The sequence below is a fragment of the Sinocyclocheilus grahami genome, unplaced genomic scaffold (assembly GCF_001515645.1).
Source record: "Sinocyclocheilus grahami isolate Dianchi unplaced genomic scaffold, SAMN03320097.WGS_v1.1 scaffold1719.1, whole genome shotgun sequence".
NCBI lineage: Eukaryota > Metazoa > Chordata > Actinopteri > Cypriniformes > Cyprinidae > Sinocyclocheilus > Sinocyclocheilus grahami.
In genome coordinates this window covers 127,399-148,213 of record NW_015506898.1, presented here as the reverse complement: position 1 = coordinate 148,213, position 20,815 = coordinate 127,399, and the positions used below count along the sequence as shown (strand labels likewise).

General features: G+C 36.8%; 1 protein-coding gene across 3 annotated transcripts in view; it reads left to right on the top strand.

Annotated features, from left to right (window-relative positions):
• Positions 1 to 15,602, top strand: part of LOC107572222 (semaphorin-3F-like) — a 67,417-nt gene extending 51,815 nt beyond the window's left edge. For all 3 annotated transcript variants that reach the window (XM_016258652.1, XM_016258651.1, XM_016258653.1), the window contains 12 exons: positions 3,296 to 3,415; positions 3,712 to 3,851; positions 6,292 to 6,406; positions 8,766 to 8,835; positions 9,024 to 9,168; positions 9,408 to 9,630; positions 11,043 to 11,131; positions 11,633 to 11,674; positions 12,277 to 12,434; positions 13,313 to 13,380; positions 13,855 to 13,988; positions 15,032 to 15,602. In XM_016258652.1, coding sequence (XP_016114138.1) covers positions 3,296 to 3,415; positions 3,712 to 3,851; positions 6,292 to 6,406; positions 8,766 to 8,835; positions 9,024 to 9,168; positions 9,408 to 9,630; positions 11,043 to 11,131; positions 11,633 to 11,674; positions 12,277 to 12,434; positions 13,313 to 13,380; positions 13,855 to 13,988; positions 15,032 to 15,451 — 1,724 coding nt within the window. In that variant the 3' untranslated portion in view covers positions 15,452 to 15,602. The remainder of the gene's footprint in view (positions 1 to 3,295; positions 3,416 to 3,711; positions 3,852 to 6,291; positions 6,407 to 8,765; positions 8,836 to 9,023; positions 9,169 to 9,407; positions 9,631 to 11,042; positions 11,132 to 11,632; positions 11,675 to 12,276; positions 12,435 to 13,312; positions 13,381 to 13,854; positions 13,989 to 15,031) is intronic.
• Positions 15,603 to 20,815: the final 5,213 nt, after the last annotated feature.

Below are 20,815 nucleotides of genomic sequence, written 5' to 3'. Positions count from 1 at the left end.
TGAGATGGTCATTTCTTTACTTAGTGACAGTTAAATTGAATTAAATAGAGAAATCACTGCATTATTGTTTGTGTTTTACTGGAAAAGTCCAAACCATGATTTCTGAGTAACTCTTAATGGAGAATTCAGATGGCAGTGTTGTGTTTTAACAAGTCCTCTAATGATGCTTCTCACTGTGAGTCTTCATGCACTAGCAAACTCAACGGTTTATTGATCATTTGTAATGGGTCGTGTCAGAATAGTGCTTGAGGGGAAAAGCTTTTCACATTTAGATAGGCTAACTATAGTCCATATTCACAGGATAATGTTGAGGAAGAGATGGCCTTGCTAATTTATTAGGCTCATTGTAGCTATATTAGGTCTGAAACAAAAGGAGTTTCAATAGGAATAGGGCTGCATCGAAATAAAACCAAAATTGTGATACTGCTTAATGTGATTATCAAATCACAAAGGCTGCGGTTTAATTAAATAAATATATATTCTGTGTGTTTCAGAGTGAAGCGATATCTTACATGTGAGCAAGTAGTGTTTTTAGTGTCTCAGACTGACTCGATTAAACTCCATCCATGAAAACTCTGGGATTTTGGCTCACTTGTATAGTTAACCCTCATCCGTCCCTCCCGAACCTATAACAAAAGTGTCCCTCGCGGGTCAAAATGACCCCAAGGCCAAAAATGACACTAATTTTATTTTTGGTCCAGAAAGCTTATATTGGAACATTTAATAAAAAAAATTATGTAGGTTTTTCTATTATTTTTGGGTGATTTTTTTATCATATTTACCTTTTTATTCTGGATATTTTTAAGAAAACATAAGCAAATAAGCAGTTTTTGTACATTATTTCACCAAACAAAACAACAAAGAAAGACCTGTCATCAGTCCTGTTTCATCAAAAACCAACAGATGGCCTTGGAATTGAGTCACTGAGTGTCTCTGATGCCATCTGGTGGGGAAAAATTACATAAAATGGCATTTTATGGTTACAGCCACTAGAGGGGCCTATAGATTTTTAAATGAGCAAAACAAATGAAACATGATAAATTAGATAATCTTAAAGCTTCAATTTGGTTGTTTATGGATTAAAATATATATTGAAACATTACAAAATCCAAATTTTGTAAAAAAAATAAATAATAATAATTCTAACTAAATTATAACCTAAATGTATGCATGTTCATACAATTTCATAAATATGAAATAAATATATAATATATTTTTAAAAATATAAATGATATAAACTCATTGGTCTCCACCACATCACTCAAATCTAATTGTGTTAAGTAAAAAAAAATTGAAAAATGATAGTCATATCCCAGCAGAAACATGAAAAATATTACAATGTTCTATGAGAGTGTGTGTACCATGTGTGTGTTTGTGCATGTGTGTGTGCGTGTGTGTGTGTTTATGTGAGTTTTTTTCTGCATTGGGGATGTTCTGTAGTCTCAGCCCTTCGTTTGGGTATAAATCTTTACTGCATTGTCTCAGATATTGTATATATTAAAAAAAATCAAATGTAATGAAAAATGCAGTTTTCTTGTAAATTCCATTCATTCCTATGCGGGCCAAAATGACCGCGAGGGACACTTTTGTTACTTTTTTTTATTGCACCCATTTAAACTCCTCGAATCCACTCAAATTTTGTTTTGTGTATTCCCGGTGCAAGTGTGAACGAAGTAAAGAAATCTTGCCCCAGATCAATTCACGATTTTTAGAATTTTTTCCAAGACATTTTGGGTCTAAATGACCCGAGGGACGGATGAGGGTTAAATTAAAAATGCGACATGCACAACCATCTTCCCAAACTTGTAATGATAAGCACGTCTGAACTGACTGTCGACTCTGGCAAAATAAAAGCTTGATGATTTAACATTTAAACATTTTAAAACCATAAGTTTGTTAGGATTTGGAAATCTGCAGTATGTTGATTGTTGTATGTCAAATTTGTTGTAAATTAGCTTTTTCCTGACTAAACAATCCCCAAACTAGCCCGTCATCAGCCAAGACCAAAAAACAGCACAAAGCCCCAATTTAGCAGGTCTTACACAGCAGGTAATTCAGCAAAACCCTTGACTAGGAAAATAACCGGCTAAACCATCTAATCAGCACAGCTTAGTAAAACCACTTAGCTAAGCCAGTAAAACAATTGATCACAGTCTTACATGAAGTGCGACCTCAAAAGCCACAAACAAACATGACAAGGAAGCTTTTGCAAACAATTTGGCTTGCTATTCGTTGAAAGAACGCTTTAGTGCTTGCCTGTCTGGTTGTATTTAACTACCACCTCATATATTAGAGTTGTTTGGTTGAATTTACAAGGCGTTCTGACAGGTTGGCACCTAGACGTCCCCTAAGAATCAACAATTTTGATCTGCCATTGGAAAAACCGCCGCCGGCAGAGCAAATAGACTGTCAACAAACTCATTCTACATCCAGTGCGCTTCCTCTACAAACCCCTCCGACTGAACTCGTATCTCCCGCTGTACACAGAAGCAAGTGTGGGCAAAAATGGGCAGGCCCTATGTCCTGGATTCCTCCAAGAGGGAATTAATCATGAGTGGCTCATGACAGCGCTCCGCCTGGCCCCTCCTTAACAGCCATGGCCTCTGCCAACTACACGCTGAGACACCTGCTCAAATGGCCTGCAACTGGGTTCTGCACACTCACACTCACACTCACACATACCCACACACACACACACACACACACACACACACTTGACCTCCACACTACTTAACAAGGAACAAATTCCTCCAGAGGCAATAATAACCCCTCACATGCACATGCATAATGACCAGGGCATGTGAAACCCAGTGGGCATTAATCTTGTGCAGTGTGTAATGTAAGTTGGCAGATGCCATCAAGCCAAGCTGTATATCATTGTACAGTGTTAGTGTCAAATTATTTATTTTTATTTATTTAGTCATTTATCAGACGCTTTTATCCAAAGCGACTTACAAATGAGTAACAAATTATTAACATATACATAATTTAAGCATTAACAATAATATTTTATCTGAGAATTATTGGTCAAATTGAAAAAATCATATACAGTATACTTATGAAAAAAAAAAAAAACTTTTCTTGACTGATGGTCTCTGTAAGTTGAACAGTTGATCAGTTAAATGCTCATTTTCTGTGCCTTGATGAATCACCTGGTAATAATCCATCATCACGGGTGTGGCCGATGTTTCATTATGGAAAATAAAAGCTCATAAATCAAATGTATTATTCTTTTACATTCACAGATACTTACATTCTGACTTTCTCTTTTTATCTCTGTTTTTCTAAACCTTAGATGGAGAATTGTACGCAGGGGTGTATATTGATTTCATGGGGACAGACTCTGCTATTTTCCGAACTTTGGGGAAAAACACAATCATGCGTACTGACCAATACAACTCAAGATGGCTGAATGGTAAATAAGCTGACATAGGTGGTTTTTATTTTTTTGATTTTATTTTTATATTTTAAACCTAGCCCACCATTCATTTAATGATCAAAAATGAGCCAATTTATCTCAATTAAAACGTATGCACAAGAAAAGTTTTTTTATTTTCTTGCTATTTGATGCTGTTTTTCTCCATTTTAATTGTCTTTGTGCAGGTTACTTAAATAGTCCTAATAGTTTCACAAATGTTTCTATGAAAAGGCTTATAAATGTTTAATTGTGCAAATGTAAAATGACATTGCATGTCTCTTTCATTTTCTTAGACCCCTCATTTGTCCATGTGCACCTTATCCCTGACAGCAATGAAAAAAACGATGACAAACTCTATTTTTTCTTCCGCGAGAAGTCTTCTGAGATGGGCCAGAGCCCCAAATCACAGTCACGCATCAGCCGAATCTGCCTGGTGAGCTAAAAGTTCTGACCTAAAATATGATGTGATGAATATGAAATTTGAGACATTCCGTATCGTTCAGCATTTCTGAACGAGATTCCAGCTACAGCCTAGAGCGAGCAAGCCATGGTTTGTGGATATTTGACTGTGGCGTTTCTGTTTGCTTGCCGCTGACGTGCCGAAATCCACACATATTTGACCTCCCTGCTTACAATACTTCTCTCTATCCATGTGACCCCTGAACCTGTGACCTTTTAAACTGTCAGGTCAGCCGTTCTGAGTTTCTTCACCAGAGCGCGCTATGGAAAAGATAGCTTATTCACTAGCACCACAGCGATTTGTCCCAAATGTGGAGCTTAACCACAAGGTCTTAATGAAAATAGCACCAGACCACAACTGCAAATTGAGCAGGGCAATGAAAACAAACATGGAACGGCAGGCTTGAGCCACAGGGGTAAACTCAGGGGTTTGTGGTGCATCTTCTTGGGCTTAATGTAAGTTTGTGGGTGTGTTAATGTTTAGCTGTACTTGGCAGGGATATATTCTGAAAGTTCCTTACAAACCCACATAAATGGATAAAATAACTTTAGATTTTTTAGAAATGTTAAGCTAAATATGGACCAAAAAAAGCATCATAAGTAGTCCATATGACTGTAAATGTGATTTTACACTAGCATTCAGAAGTTTGTGGTCAATAAAATTTTTAGATTTGTAAGATTTTTTTAAGTCTCTTAAGGCTGCACATATTTGACCAAAAATACAGTAAAAACTGTAAAATTGTGAAATTATTACAATTTAAAAAGAATTGTTTTCTATTTCAATATATATTAAAATGTAATTTATTCATGCGAAGGCAAAGCTGAGTTTTCAGCAAGCATTATAGATATTGAAAGGGTTTGTGTATTTTTTGTAACATGCATGTGTTTGAGCTGTTTCATATGTGGAACCACATGGTGGTATATGACAGTACATGTGTGTTTGTGTGGGTGGCTGGGTTTTTGTGTTTATCCGCTTTCTGTTTTGTGTTTAGGGGTGTGTTTATAAGAGTGCGTGGTCTCTGTTGCGCGGCCCCCCCAGGTCTTTGTTTATGAGTCGGGGTCATGTGGTGACCTAGCACGCAAACACACCCCTGCGATCAGGGCTTTATGGATCACCCTCCGGAGAACCAGCCATTCTGCATCTCACATCTGAAGCCATCTGGTCACCATCCACCCACTCGCAAAGATTTTTAGCTTCTATTAATAACAATGAGTCATGCGATCAAAGATGAAACACGCAGGGAGCCTAGGGTATGATCGTTCATATCATGTATACAGTTTGTCGAATATAACTAATTTAGCTGCATCTGTTAAAGTTGTTAATCTGTTTTTGCTTCCTGTAAACTTGCTGTCCTATCATAATAAAGGCAAAAATAAATATTTAAATTAAAAAAAGAATTAAATTCTTCCTAACTCCTATTTTCTTCTTAAGTTCTCACTTGAGAATAAAATTAAGAATGATTTCTATTTACAAAAACATTTCTTAAAGACAAATCTTAAGAAGAATTTGAATGCCTGAAAAAAGTTGTTCTTAAGAATCACTGTAAATAACCGCTGAAAGTTAGGATAACCTCCAACTTGTCTTAAATTCCCCAAAATTTGATGTCTAATGAATTTATTGATTCTCATCAAGCCTGTTGCAACAAAAACAGTTTGAATACTAATTATTGATATGATATAATATGCTGGCAAAGCAAAAAGTTTTTATTTAATTTTTTATTCAGTTGATTAGCACGTACACCATACAATCATAAGAAAAGAAAAAGTTCCTAAAGAAAATATCTGAGCACTTATTAGAAATAATAAGTACTTCATAGAAACATTCTTACAAACATTTTAGAATGTATCTTAAGAAATGTCTTAAATTCTTTTTTAATAATAAGATTTTGTGAATCTGCCCTCTGGTTTTTAATTTCCCAGCGGTTAACATCTAGTTTACAGACTACTTTGATGCTGTTATGATGTTTGTGTCCTTTTTGAAGCTTAAAAGGTCCAGTCCCCATTTACTGTAGTACAATTGTATGGGAAAATCATATTTGTGTTCCACAGAAGTACCGTAAGTGAACCCGTTTTGGAACAACAAAATGATGAATAAGTAATTACAGCTTTTTTATTTTTGGGTGAACTTTCCTTTCATACCGCCAAACGAATAGGTTGTGATTGAACTCAGATGATAAATCAGGATCCCTCAACCACCCCTCCCTAAAATTGGCCGGCAATCAGACCAGATGGGTGTGTTTTGTGAATCAGACCAGACACTATTTGCAATCTTGTCTTCTCACAGCTAACTTTTCCTGGCTGTTTGTTCCCTTCTCTCCTGCTGTGGAGGGGCTTGCCATGAATTAAATACAGCTATTTCACCTCTCTTTGATTTCAACTCAAACCAATGGCTCTCAACGTGTGTGTGTTTACAGAACGATGATGGCGGTCACTGCTGCTTGGTCAACAAGTGGAGCACCTTCCTGAAAGCCCGTCTCATCTGCTCAGTCCCAGGAGCTGATGGGATTGAAACACATTTCGACGAGCTCAGTAAGTCTCACTCTGTTCATCTCCAACAGATAAAGTCGTCAGTTGAAAGGCCTCATTTCAGCTCTTAAAGTGGTTTGCGTTGGCCGGAGGCCAGTCAGGGATCACATTAGCTGTGTGTGAATGAGAAAGATCTTCTCCTGATTAGTCAGGTTTCAGTGGCCCTGTCCAATGTCGCCCACACCCTACTACAAAACCACATGCAAACCCTCCATCCACCCACAACATCCTGGATCCCCTAACGTGGGCCTCCAGGTCTGCATTTACACCAGGCCAGGTGACATACCTCACCCTCCCTGCCATATGGCACCAGATTCCCCCCCTTGTCCATATGGAGAGATGGATAATGGCTGATTTGGAGCTGTTACAGAAATCCACCCTCTTTTTTCCAAACAAAAGGCTCTTTTGGGAAGGCTGATGTGGGAGATGTGCCATGAGCTGCGGGGAGACTTGAAGGGAGTTCGGATGACGTCCAGAGAGAAGGCCATGCCCTGTGGACGGATCAGGTGGACCGACAGGAATGCCGGGTCCACTAAGGGTGTCTCTCTCGCACTTGTAGTCATTTCCAGACTAATTGGCCCCTGTGATGTAGGGAAACGGCGGGTTATGATAATGCTGGAATTTATTGCTGTTGCTCATATTAAAAGAGCAGATTTGCGCTCCCGAGCACAGTCGCTCAACTCTTATAAACACGTTTGGCTCTTTATTAGTGGGGAGGATGTTTACACAGGCTCTTGGAGAAGTGAGGATTTAGCTGTGTGTGTTGAAGGAGGGATGCCCGGGCATTTTTAATAAGGCAATAAACCTGTAGTTCAGTGTGAGTTGTGGCAGTCTACTAATGAGCTGGATTAAGCTTTTATTAGAATACAGATGGAGTTGTGCTTAAGTACACCTTGTCATAGTAGCAGTCAGAATGATCATAATTACACATTTACATTCTATGGAATGTAGATGGAATTCTATGTCATTCAGTCTACAGTGTGTGTATGTATATGTGTGTGTGTGTGTGGGTGTGTGTGTGTGTGTATATATATATGTGTTTTATATATGTGCACAACTGATATTGTCATAGTTCTTTATCATAATTGATTTTCTCTATAAGGTCACATGGGAGGGGAAAAATAATGTTAACCATTACTATCATAGCATAGATTTGAGCAATCCAATCAATTCTTAATGCATTACAATTCAAATACCGTCCTATATTGTTTTCCATTGTTTATTGTTGCACTTTGAAATAGGCCACATAAGTTAATAAATGTTGTTTCGTGTTCTCAATGAAATTTCCTGCATTTTCTGTTCAGTATTCTTGAGAGTGATAGTGTAGATTTATCTTGTGCTCATGAGACTCTGGCTTTGCATTTAGGAGATTATGGGAGTTTGAACAGTTTGAAGACTTTAAGGATTTGGCAAATTCATCCCAGATGGCCAAATGTTTGTTAAAAAATAATTCTGTAAAAATGTGTCATTTTAAAAGTATGTGTTCATCCCTGTTGATGCTCTTTAGATATATGCCATTAACTGCATTTGTCCTGTTGTTTAGGAGAAAAGGGGAAGAAATTTGCCTCAGGTTGCCAAATGCATTGGCACGGGCACGGGCAAGAGAGAGAGAGTCTTCAAAGTGATATTAGTAGAAAGCATAAGAAAACTAAGGGGATGGGACATGTTGCAGGCTGAATTTGAAGCTGTATATCCAACATGAGCTCCTCAATGTGTCTGGAAAATGTGCATTAACCAATATACCAAAGTGAATTTTTCATTTATAAGATCATGAGTTTCTATCACTGTGAATGAGTTATGAATGAATTTTTGGTTGTCTTATAAGCCAATATCTTTGATCCATATGCACATGATGCATTACCTGTGCTATACATACAGCTACACTCAGATACTGTATAACGGTTGGCAGGATATGTGTGTGAGGCAATAGGAACCACCATATGTTTTGCTATCCTCATCCTGTGAGTTCTCCCTGTGGAGCACTTCAGCGGTCCTTAAACACACACTTATTCCCTTACACACATATGCACACATAAGTGTTTATGCAAGCCAACTCAGCAAGTTTCATAATAGTAATGACGTGCAATGTCTTTTCTTTGAACTTTGATTGTCTCCTTCACATTATTTACTGTCCAGTTTACCGTTAATTGAAAACTGATGTAAAATAAAAATAGAAGTATTAGTTGAAAAAAAAAAAAATTCTCATTACTTCAGAGATGGTGAGTGAAATGCAGTGAGAAACTGAGTCACAGGAAGTTTGTCCCAAGATTCAGTAAATGCGCTTGATTTATGCACTGCAAATATTAGCAAACTGTTCTCCAGCCTTTTCATTGCAATGTTGTTCTGTGTTTGTGTCTTTTAGGGGATGTGTACATACAGCCTACGCAGGACACTAAAAATCCCGTCATCTATGGGGTCTTCTCTGTGTCTGGGTGAGTTTGAATATGTCTATATCTTCCTCCATTTGGAAACTGTAGGAAATACTGGAAGGGGTTGTTTAACATGGGCAGTTGTCCACTGCATTTGCATCTGTTTTTCACATGTACACTTTTACACACTTTATATATTAATAGTTCTATATATGAACTTCATAACAAAAACGGTCATATTTTCCCCCCAGCTCTGTATTCAAAGGCTCAGCGGTCTGCGTCTACTCAATGGCGGACATTCGGATGGTGTTCAATGGACCTTTTGCTCACAAAGAAGGTCCCAATTATCAGTGGGTGGCCTACACTGGAAAAATCCCCTACCCTCGTCCAGGAACAGTGAGTTTAACCCTCTTATGAACCAAATACCAAAAATGAGATGAATTATTGGCACACTGGTATAGAAATATTAATCTAGACTTGCTGTTGAAGGTTAAAACCAAGCTGAAAGCACAAATTGTAAGTGGGGTTTAGCCTTTAGATCTAACCATTTGGAAGTCAGCCTTTAGTGCTACTGTATTAGGAGAATACAGAGATCTCATTGGCTAAGGTTGGTCCCCTTCACCCATTTTTGCTAGTGTCCTGGTGGGACTTTCACCCCCAACATGAAGTCCACGAAAGACTACCCTGACGAGGTCATCAACTTCATGCGGAACCATCCCACCATGTACAATACTGTGTATCCGGTGCACAAGCGCCCCCTGGTGGTCAGGACCAACGTAGACTATGAGTTCACCACCATCACTGTGGACCAGGTGACTGCAGCCGACGGCAACTACGAAGTGCTCTTCCTGGGTACAGGTGAGTTTGGAAACTAGCCTGATTTTTACATATTCAGATTGTTTTTCTTTGTTATGTGCAATATAATATGCACAATTAAATATAAACAGCTTCAAATAAGATATATTGCATAGCACAGGGTTATTGTAGTTTATTTTTAATTTAGTTTTTATTTCAGGTTTTTATTTATATTATTTTCAATTTGTCTTTTTAGTTTAGTTGAGTTTTCATTTGAATTCAAACCTTTTTTTATAGTCATATAAAAATAAATGTTGATATTTATTGTTAGTTTTAATTTCAGATTTAGTATTTTTGGGGGGTGCCAAAATAGAGTTAATGCTCTAACTGTTTAATGGCATTTTTATGATTAATGCAGACAGTATGTAAAGGTTTTAACTTTTATAATATACCATGTCTCAAAAAAAGGAATCAATTTAGTTTTTTTTCCCAAGTTTTTAACTTGCTAGACGATTATCGAGACACTGAAACTGCTGCAGGATAAAGGGAAAAAATTGTCAGTTTCATTCCTTCTCGGTGTACTGTACATTTATAAGAGGAGGTGAAAGCATCTGGCTGTACTTAGATGGATGTTTTGTGTTTCCATCTTTCTGTTCTTGATATAAAAACTGTGAATGCAGCACCTTAAGGCTGCAGGGTCATGTTATAAGTATCCATCAACCTAGAACAGCTGATCTGCCTAACTCTCGTCTCCGTTTCGAACTTTCTTCTAACCTTAAAGAGTCAGAGTGACATCATTCTTTTGGTCTTGTCATGCTGTAGGTTATGCCTTTATGTCTGCTTATCTTGCTTTGTGAGGCTGAGAGGCTAATGGGTTTTTAAATCAACACTGCGTGGCCCATTGCACCTACAAGCACTCACAGGAACGTCCCTGGCTTTCAGCGGCAGTCGCTCGCTTGCATTCAAAGCTCAGGTTAGATGTATTGCTCCGGTTGCAATAAATCTCTGGTGACGTGCACAGAGGAATGCAACGGGCACGCTTAAATCCAGCTAGCAATTTGGTCAGACACAGCCATTGAAATACGTCCGTTTTTCAGTAGAGACAGAGCCTGACAAAGTACAGCCGAGCTGAAACATGAGTATACCGTGAAAACAAAAGACAAAAGAGGGATATTATAAAGGAAGTGATGGTGTATGGAAAACGTGAAGGGTCTACATGGTAGATGGGACAGAAAGAACGAGAGTAACTCAAGTGTTTCAGTACTCAGTGAAAGATAATAATCAAGATTTTATCAGGACATAAGATGCAAAGACGAATGGCTTGGAAAATGGAATAGACAAAGTTGTCAAAGGAATATCATGGTGCTTTGAATGTTTTGTGACTCTTGTAAGATGGACGTGCACTTGGAACGAGCCAGTTTAATTATTGTGGTTGGCTCAGTGAATAATCTGACTGTCTTTCTATTGGTCTACAGACAGAGGTAAAGTACAGAAGGTGATCGTCCTGCCCAGAGATGACCTCCAGACAGAGGAACTAGTGCTGGAGGAAGTGGAGGTCTTTCAGGTGAGATCTGCACCCTAGGTCTCCTGTTGCACACTAACTTCTTAATATTACATGCTCTTAGGAAAACTTGATTCTGATTGGCCAAATGTGAGCAAATATTTTTGAGTACTGGCCACAAAATTGTATAATTGACCATTGTCTCAGAGCTATGCTGGTTTAGTGCGTTGCATTTCTGTTTAATTTACTTGACTTTATTATATCAGTTCGATTTTTGTTTTTTTAAAGAAGTATTTTATGCTTACCAAGGCCGCATTTATTTGATCAAAAACACAATAAAAACGTGAATACTGTTAAATATTATTACAATTTGAAGTAACTCTTTTCTGTTTTAATATATTTTAAAATGAAATGTATTCCTGTGATGCAAAGTGGAATTTTTGTGTCTTCAGTGTAACGTGATCCTTTAGAAATCATTCTAATATGACGGTTTGCTGCCTAAGAAACAAAAGCTTTTTATTTAGGAGTCATGCAGTATAATAAAGTTGAATCTTTCACTTTCAGGTCCCTACTTCCATCACAACTATGAAGATTTCTTCAAAACGGGTACGAATTTGCTGTACACTAAACCCGATAACACGGTTCACAAACATTGATGTTTTATATAAAATACTGGAGGAATAGCCTAACCCATGAAGAGGATAACAATAACCCTACTTAAGCTAGACGTGCAGCTGCTATCGGTCTCTGTAATCCATAAGCCACTTTCATATGGGGATAACAATTTTACAGATGTATGAAGATAAAATGTTCAATTTTCATTCATTGTGTTTTATTCTTTCATCATGATTGGGATTGTTGGCAGATGTGGATCATTTCTTGGCTGTAATTTAAACCCTAGTTCTCCCAGAAAAGCTGATTTAAAACAGCTGATCCTAAAAACAGAAATGTCAAGTTTTTAAACGCTGGAGAAAAAAAAAAAGGTCAATTATCAGAACAGGCTTAAATTTGCAGTTCAAAACCTGCACAGACCTGTCTGCATCTTTAATTCATCACATTAGAGCTGGGACAGTTGGGTTTTCTTCTTTCCAAGGTGGTTTGAAGGTAGAAAATGTACCTTGGAAGTTTTAGGATCAAATTATATTTCTAAAGGGAGAATAAAAAAAGACTGCCACTCTGCATAACAATATGTTTTTGTTTTGCTGCAGCAACAACTATATGTAGCATCAGCGGTTGGTGTGACTCATCTGGCCCTGCACAGGTGTGACGTCTATGGCGAGGTCTGCGCAGACTGCTGTTTGGCCCGGGACCCTTATTGTGCGTGGGACGGCAAGTCCTGCTCTCGGTACTCTGCCTCACCGAAGAGGTGAATATGCCAAAGCACTTCAGAACCGAATGACATTTACACAGGAGTGTGTCATCACTGTGTTAGTCAGCATCTTTATACATACCACTTTCAGCTATGTTCAGTGTGATCACATTTAGTTTTAAACTGGGATTTCAGAGCAATAGCCTAGTGGTTAGTCCGTATTTTCTAGACGGAGAGAAATGCAGCTCTGAATCCAGTTCCCCATCTCTCTCTATCGATCATTTCTTAATAATCTGGCCTGTTTCTTTATTTGGTTCTTTATATTTACACTGATGGGAAATAATGTAATGCACATTAATAAGATCCAAAATTCGATCCTCAGTTACAGTCACAGCCTCCTAATTTCTGGAAATGTTGTTCATTAGATGTTGCAACTGAAGATCTTTAGTCACGTTGGGCAATTTCAGGGCGAATCACAGTTTTAATTTAAAAGCGTCTGCTAAATGCATTCATTTTAATTTATCCCAAAGTGTTTGAGACGAGCAGGTTTCTGTATGTAGTGAATGGTATATAGTGAAGGGTGAGTTTTCTTATTCTGAAACGGGAAGGTGTTTTTTACCAAAAAAAAAAAAAAAAGATGAAATCCCAGAGAGACATATTGAACTTTCTTCCTCTACTGAACTTTACACGTACAGTAAATATTATGTGTTCAGGCTGCCAGCGTTCATCCGTTCGACCATCATATTTTTAGTGTGGCTGCTGTATGCACAGCGTGATTTACTCAAGAAGTACACAGTACAACATTGTTTAAGTTGAAAAAACCTAAACGGTGTTTGTTGAAACTGAGAATTGAAATAAGTATTGGAAGTATTTTCATACTTTGTCAGATATAGGATTAATTTAATTAATTTCTTATTTTGTGATATTCCTTTCAGACGCAGTCGGCGACAGGATGTGAAATACGGAAATCCCATACGGCAGTGCCGAGGGTACAATTCCAACAGTAAGCTACTAGTCTAACTTTACTACAATTAATATTTGTAAATATATTTATTATGTATAATATCAATAAGTAGGTTTAGTCCTGTCTGTTTTGATTTGTTTAGTTTTTTTCACTTCTAAAGTAAATATGTCCGTTGTATGCACAATTAATTAATTGATAAATCATTCACTGCTAATACTTGTTTTCATATCATGACACATTTATCAACAGTTTTATTTGCTTTGTCAAATTTGTTTATAGAAATTAAGCATATGTGTAAAATACAGTCATGCTTTCTTTGTACAACCATAATGAGCTGTTAGCAGAAAGCCTCATTCTGCTCTGATCTGAATTTTGGTAGTGTTAAGTTTATTTACATTACTGTAGTTTGACTGACATGACTTTCGCTCTACTGGCTCTGCTCTAATAGTTCATGGCCAGCTCTCATTCTCGCTCAAGTGCTGTGTTAATGGACGTGTTGTTCTTGTTGTCCAGCTAATAAGAACACTCTGGAGACGGTGCAGTATGGGGTAGAGGGCAGCAGCACGTTTTTGGAGTGCCAGGCCAGATCACCCCACGCTGCCATTAAATGGCATCTCCACCGGGACAACAGCGATAGAAGGAGAGAGGTGAGGACACATGTACATATACATGCATAAGTAAATAGTATAGATGCACAATATGCCAGTGACCATGATGGGATGAGCCAATATTTGCATTTTTTTAATTCAGCATCATCCTTTTTAGACAGATGCTGGATGCCTATATCATGAAGGATTATTTAAAAAAATATATATTTTCTTTAAAAAAAACTGTAAAAATAAAAATATATAAATTTAAAAATAATTATTTTTTAAATATTTTTGTACATGGTATAATTACCTTTTATACACACACACACACACACACACACACACACACACACATACATATTTACTTTGTATATTTACTTATTTTTTTGCATGTTTGTCACACTTTGTTTCAGATCATCACACAAATGGGTGGCCCAACCAGTTATTAGGTTTAGGGGGCAAACACTTTTTCACACAGGGCCATGTAGTTTTGGATTTTGTTTTCCCTTAATAATAAAAACCTTCATTTAAAAACTGCATGTTGTGTTCACTTGTGTTATGTTTTACTAATATTTAAATTTGTTTGATGATCTGAAACATTAAAGTGTGACAAACATGCAAAAAAAATAAGAAATCAGGAAGGGGGCCAACACTTTTTCACACCACTGTATATATGTAATGTATGTGTGTGTGTGTGTGTGTGTGTGTATATATATAATTTAAATTATAATATAAATTAAATATTTTACATATATGTTTTTGTTAATAATTATATATAGTATGTAGTAAAAACTTAAATTGTAAATTAATAATTATAGAATTAAATTTATAATGAATAAATAATATTTATAATAAGTATAATTACATAAAATACTAAAGTATAGTATATTTACACATCGTTTTTATGTAATTGTAATATATATATATATATATATATATATATATATCAGCTATATCATAAAAATAATGACTGATTATTGGTATCGGCAACCATAATTTTGATATCAGTGCAAAAGTAATAAATAAATAAGCAGTCTCAATGATACATCCAAAGTTGACTGTTTTATTAATCATTGTTGTTTTTGTGTGCGTTTCTTCAGGTCCGTACCGATGGGCGCGTGTTGAAGACCGATCAAGGCTTACTACTGCGTTCCCTCCAGTCCTCAGACTCTGGCATCTACGTCTGCACAGCCACAGAGAAGAACTTCAGGCACACCTTGGTCAAACTTCAGCTGGTGGTCTTGACCAACCAGGCCGTCAACAACATCCTGGTGGAAACGGGCCGTCCGGCGGCTTCTTCGCTCCAATCCAGCACCTGGACCCCCAGTGCCGGACAATACAAAGACCTTCTGACTATCCTCAGTCAGCCTGAGATGGGCCTCATAAACCAGTACTGCCAGGACTATTGGCAGTACGGAGACCCGCTGACGGGGGTCATCAAGGCCCAAGACCTCAAAGAGCTGAAGGAACAGAAGAAACCGCGGAATCGCAGACATCACGGGGATGAAGAGGAGACATGAGGGGGTTTCCGCCCCCTGGTCCTATAGGAAAAACTTCTAAAAGAGTAAAACCTGGGGGAAAAAAAGAACAACTTCCATCAAACGAAACAGAACTTTGCAAGCAACAAACGGAATTCCCTTTTAACAGATAGAGATGATATCGTACACAGTATTTATTGTAGGTTGTATATAGTACCATTCTGTGGATTTCTTTGTACTTAAATAGAAAAATGAATGCTCTTTGTGTATAAGTACCTAACGGGCAAATATTATTGTAATATTATTTTTATTGTCACAACTACAAACAGAACAAGAGAAATCTCCAATTTCCATCTTCTGGGCATTGACGGCTCGTGTGTGTGTGTGTGTGTGTGTGTGTGTGTGTGTGTGTGTATATATATATATATATATATATAGATAGACATAAACTTGTAGACCATGAACTATGTTGAACTGAGATGGTTAAGGAAAGAGCGCCTGGGAACGAATCTTCCCCCTTGGACTCTTCACACAGAAAGACATTTGGAAAAGGCAGGGCAGGAGACGCTGACATCATAATGCTCCTCACCACTAGTCCCACCCCTAAGTGCATTCTGGTCCCTCATTGGTTACAATGATACACCAGCTCATATTGTCTTCCTAATGGCACTCTATATGCACACACATATGTTTTCGTTGCACAAATGTTTAAGGTAATCAAGTTTCATGGCACAAATTTATTTTGTGACTGGACTCAATCAAGTAATGAGGGTTCTAAGCTTATATTGTTTTTGTTATGCCAGTTTTGAAAAGACTAAAAGCACAAAACAACTCGCAGCGTGATGATGCCATGAATGCACAAATGGGAAAGCATGTCTTGGTCATATTTCACCCTTTAAAAAGTTTTTTTTTCTTTTCCATAAATCCATACATTTCCATTAATTTAAATTTAATCCATAATTTCCCCCCCATAAATTATATAAAAACAATGATTTAAATGAATGGCTTACCGGTAATCAAATTTCCCCCAAAACAAGAACCTATTTTTAAGCTACACACACACACACACACACACACACACACACAGGTTTGTTTTTATGGTTTATGGGGCATGTTTTAGAGTTTAAAAAAACACTGGTTTAATCTTTGCAATCTCCTCAGATGACAGTGCAGATGCCTGACAAACGTTGTTGTTGTTGTTGTGATCATAAACCGTATGGATGTGATTACACGCAATACACAGAGCTTTTCCCTCACCATTGTAGCTCGCTGCTTTTGCAAGGTTCAGTGGAAACGTTTCAGCTTTTATTTTCCTTTTTCGTCCTGAAGAAGATATCACAGGTTCATCAAGTTCGTCGAAATTATCCTTCCTCGATCACTTTGTCAGCTTTGACGAAACTCCTCTCAGCTAGCTAGGGTTCAGATCGCGCTATATGTGGAGAATAATTCACGGCAATCAGCTAATTTTTTAAAAAAGTGGCGTTTATAGGTTATTTGCAAATTAACTCTTCATATATATATATATATATATATAGGGGTGAAATATAATCTGGTACTGTTTTGTGAGATTCAGCTAATTATGACTCCTAGCCTAAAAATTCATTTAGATAAACTGGTGAAGGCTGCAATAGCCTATTATAAAAGAGACATCCTGATATATGACAAAAGTCTACATTCATTTTCAAAATGTGTTCACACTGTATCACAGGTTTAAACTACTCGAGGTCTTGGGAAGCTGGCTTTTCATTGTGTGCATGATTTATGTAGTGGTACGGTAATAACGAAATTAAACATAGCTACGTTGCAATTCTTTCTGTTCATATATTTTTATGGTCAGGTCAGTGTTGGACAGAAGGCTGATGGTCTTCCTCTGCGTGGCATACACAGGCAAAACAGAGGGCAACTATTCACCTTACAATGATGACTGTTTCCTCAAGAGTTGATGGTATTGTTACTTTTCCTGCAAAGTGCCACATGGCCCCAAAAACCAGTATGAAGCAGTGTCTTACATTGAGAGAAATGGTTGTACAATTTCTTGGTATTTTTAAGATGTATCTTTAGAAATGTTTGTGTTTTTGTTTTGTCATCAGTTTGAGACTAAATGCACAGGTGGTGTTACTGTGATAATTGTGTAAATGATTTTCTTTCCCCTCTTGCTGTTGCTAACTAATAAATTAAAGCTCTATATTTTATAGTAATTCAACTGTTCATTTTTCTTCATCGGTTGATTCTTTGATCAAAGACTTGTGAGGGGTTTTTGGGGAAGAATCCTGGACTGACAAGACTGAGGATGGATTTGATGGTATGTTTGAGAAAGTGAAACTATGGGAATAATATTGCACTATTGTAGCTCTTGCATGCTGTCACAGTGGTGGTATTTCTATATATTGCAAAAAGACAAAAAACTGTTAAATTATAATATATATATATAATGAGCAGGAACTGGCAAGATCCAGACTGTACAGTACTACAGCAGTGGCATTAAAGTGCTCCATTTGATGTAGCTTTGTGTGAGAACAAAATAAGCTGTTAATTTATTGTGTCCTCGGAGCTAATGTAATATGAGATTGCTGCAGCATCTCCTATGAGCTTATACCAACACAGCTTGTAGTTCGTCAATGATACATGTTCTTTGATGTCTACATACAAGGTATATTTAACAGTTTTTGCTGATGTGATTGTAATATATATATCTTTGCATATATGTTTACTGTTCTATCCTTTGTTTATGTGCTTATCAGTAAATAATCATTTATTAAGTGCATGTATAAGATGATTTTATCCATGCAATCAGTACATTACCATAACAATCGCTCTGGAGTGAGTCTCGTGTTCATGAAGCAGAAAGATTATTCTTGAGACTAAAACCAGCAACCTTATGGTTGCCAAACCCTACACTGTAAAAAATTATTGTGATTTTAACAGTAAAAGACTGTAAAATGCTACAGTAAAAACCTGTTAACTGGTTAACAGTAAGTTTCCATACTATATTCGGTAAATAAATGTAATTGCGTAATTAAGTAAAATACTGTTAAAAATACGGGGGGTTTTTTGGAAGTGAAAGACAAAGTAATTGCATAATTTATAGTGACAAACTATAAATTGACACTCCCAGAATTCCCTGCATGACACTTCATATTTGAAGTTTTTTTGTTGAAATAACGTTTCTTAGTTTTTTCTTATTAGTTGTGTACATTAGCATTTAATCTTACATCTAATGTTGTTAAATTAATGTTTATTGCATTATTTCAGTATCAAGTGTGTCATCGTGATGGGGTTTAGTGTTTGTGTGAATGACACTGTGCACCTTCTATATATAAATATTGCCCTCAGCTCGTAGAAATGCTGTTTGTGATGAGCTTTGGTTCATCATGTGACTTTCTCATCACCACCAGTTTTTGGTGGTTATCATTGCATTACAATGGTTCAAAACAGATATTAGTACTTCAATATGTTGCTTTATTAATATTACATCAGTTAATGAAATACGGTATTTTATTGTGAATTTAAGTTATGTCTATAAAACCTGAAATGTTGCTACCATATTTTTTATGGTGAAGTTCTGGCAACCACAGCTGTCTGTAATTTTTTTTTATTGTGTACTAAGTATATTTTTTGGTTTCCACTTTCCAGTAAAATATCTAAAAATTATTTAAACAAATTCACTTGAGAAACAACACTAAATATTAGGACTTGTTTTCGGAGAATGTAGCCTGCCTTTAAGGTTTTTCTTTGTGTAGCCTTGTTTATTGTGTAGTGTATTTTTCACTTGTTTCTTGTTGTAGGCCTATGTATGTATAATAATAGTAATAGTAATAAATATAAAATCCGCCAGTGTATTAAGGAAAAAAACTCCCATACCTATACATTTCTGTTTTTGTAAGTAATTAAAAAAAATGTAAAAGCCTCAAGTACTTCGGTTTACTGACGCAAATGTCATCATCATCAGCACAATACGTGCATAGTAACAGCGCGTATGGTATATGTATGGAGATAGAATTGTTTCTTAATTCCAAATAAATAGATTGATCCACAAATAAATGTAAAGAGATTAACAAAATCTGCACAGCACCTACTCGCTGGCCTCCGTTACACTTGGCATGATACAAAGTCTACTGGTCTAACGAAATCCAATTTTAAACATCTTTTACTGTACCCATTGTATGGCCCTTATATTACCTATTTGAGCCCATGCAGGTGAATAAAGTTATCTCAGGACGAGACCGTCCTGATTGTAAAGCAAATCGTGATTGGCTATAGCGAGATCGTGCTACGATTGGTCAGCGAAATGTGGCTGTTATCTGATTGGCTTGAGTAGACGGTGGGTGGAGTCCATGTATTTGTGGATTGTCAGCACGTCTTGATGCAAGAAATGTTTCACAATTCGCAAATGCGTGCAGCTAACTACAAATGCACAGGACGCGATTCACAAATAAATGCCAGGTAAAGTTGTGGTTGTGACATAAATATATATTTGTGAATATGTTTTTTTTATTTGCAAATCTCAATTTATTTATTTGTGAATTTAATTCATGTTTGTGAAGCTTTAAGATATATTTGTGGATCTCATTCTATTTATTTGTCAATATGTTTAATGTTTGTTAATCTCTTTACATTTATTTACGGATCATAATCTATTTATTTGGAATTAAGCAACAATTCTATCTCCATACACAGTATATGCATGCTCAGCTACACTCTTAAAAATAAAGGTGCTTCACGATGCCATAGAAGAATCTTTTTGTCTAAATGGTTCCATAAAGAACCTTTAACATCTGAAGAACCTTTCTGTTTTACAAAAGGTTCTTTGTGGTGAAAAAGGTTCTTCAGATTATAAAAAGGTAAGAAAGAGATGGTTCTTTAAAGAACCTTTGACTGAATGGTTCTTTGTGGAACCAAAAATGGTTCTTCTATGGCATCGCTGTGAAGAACCTTTTGAAGCCCCTTTATTTTTAAGAGTGTAGCTTGCAGATGCGCCTTGAGGTTTTTAATGCACTAATTAGTTTGTCTACAAGGTGGCAACACTGCCTTGGCCTCTTTTTTACAGTCGACAAAAAATCTGATGAGACGGAACAACGAACTAGGCAACTGGAGACGGCAGCAACAAAGGATGCCTGCGTTGAGAACGCTTGTATGTTCCAACACTGTGGCAAGCCAGTAAAAATGTTCTTGATATCAGCAATGAAGTCATCACTCGCAGAAATCAAATTCTTGTGATCAGGAATTAAATTTCACCTGTAAAATTATTCTTGATATCAAGAATTTACATCTTGAATGGCAATTTGCAAGCCTGCTAATGAATAAAAGTCAAAACGGCTTGCCATACAACACAGTAGGTGACGATAATGCACCTTACCCTTAACATTGGTGCCACCCACTGTTAATAAAGAATAACAATTTGGTCCC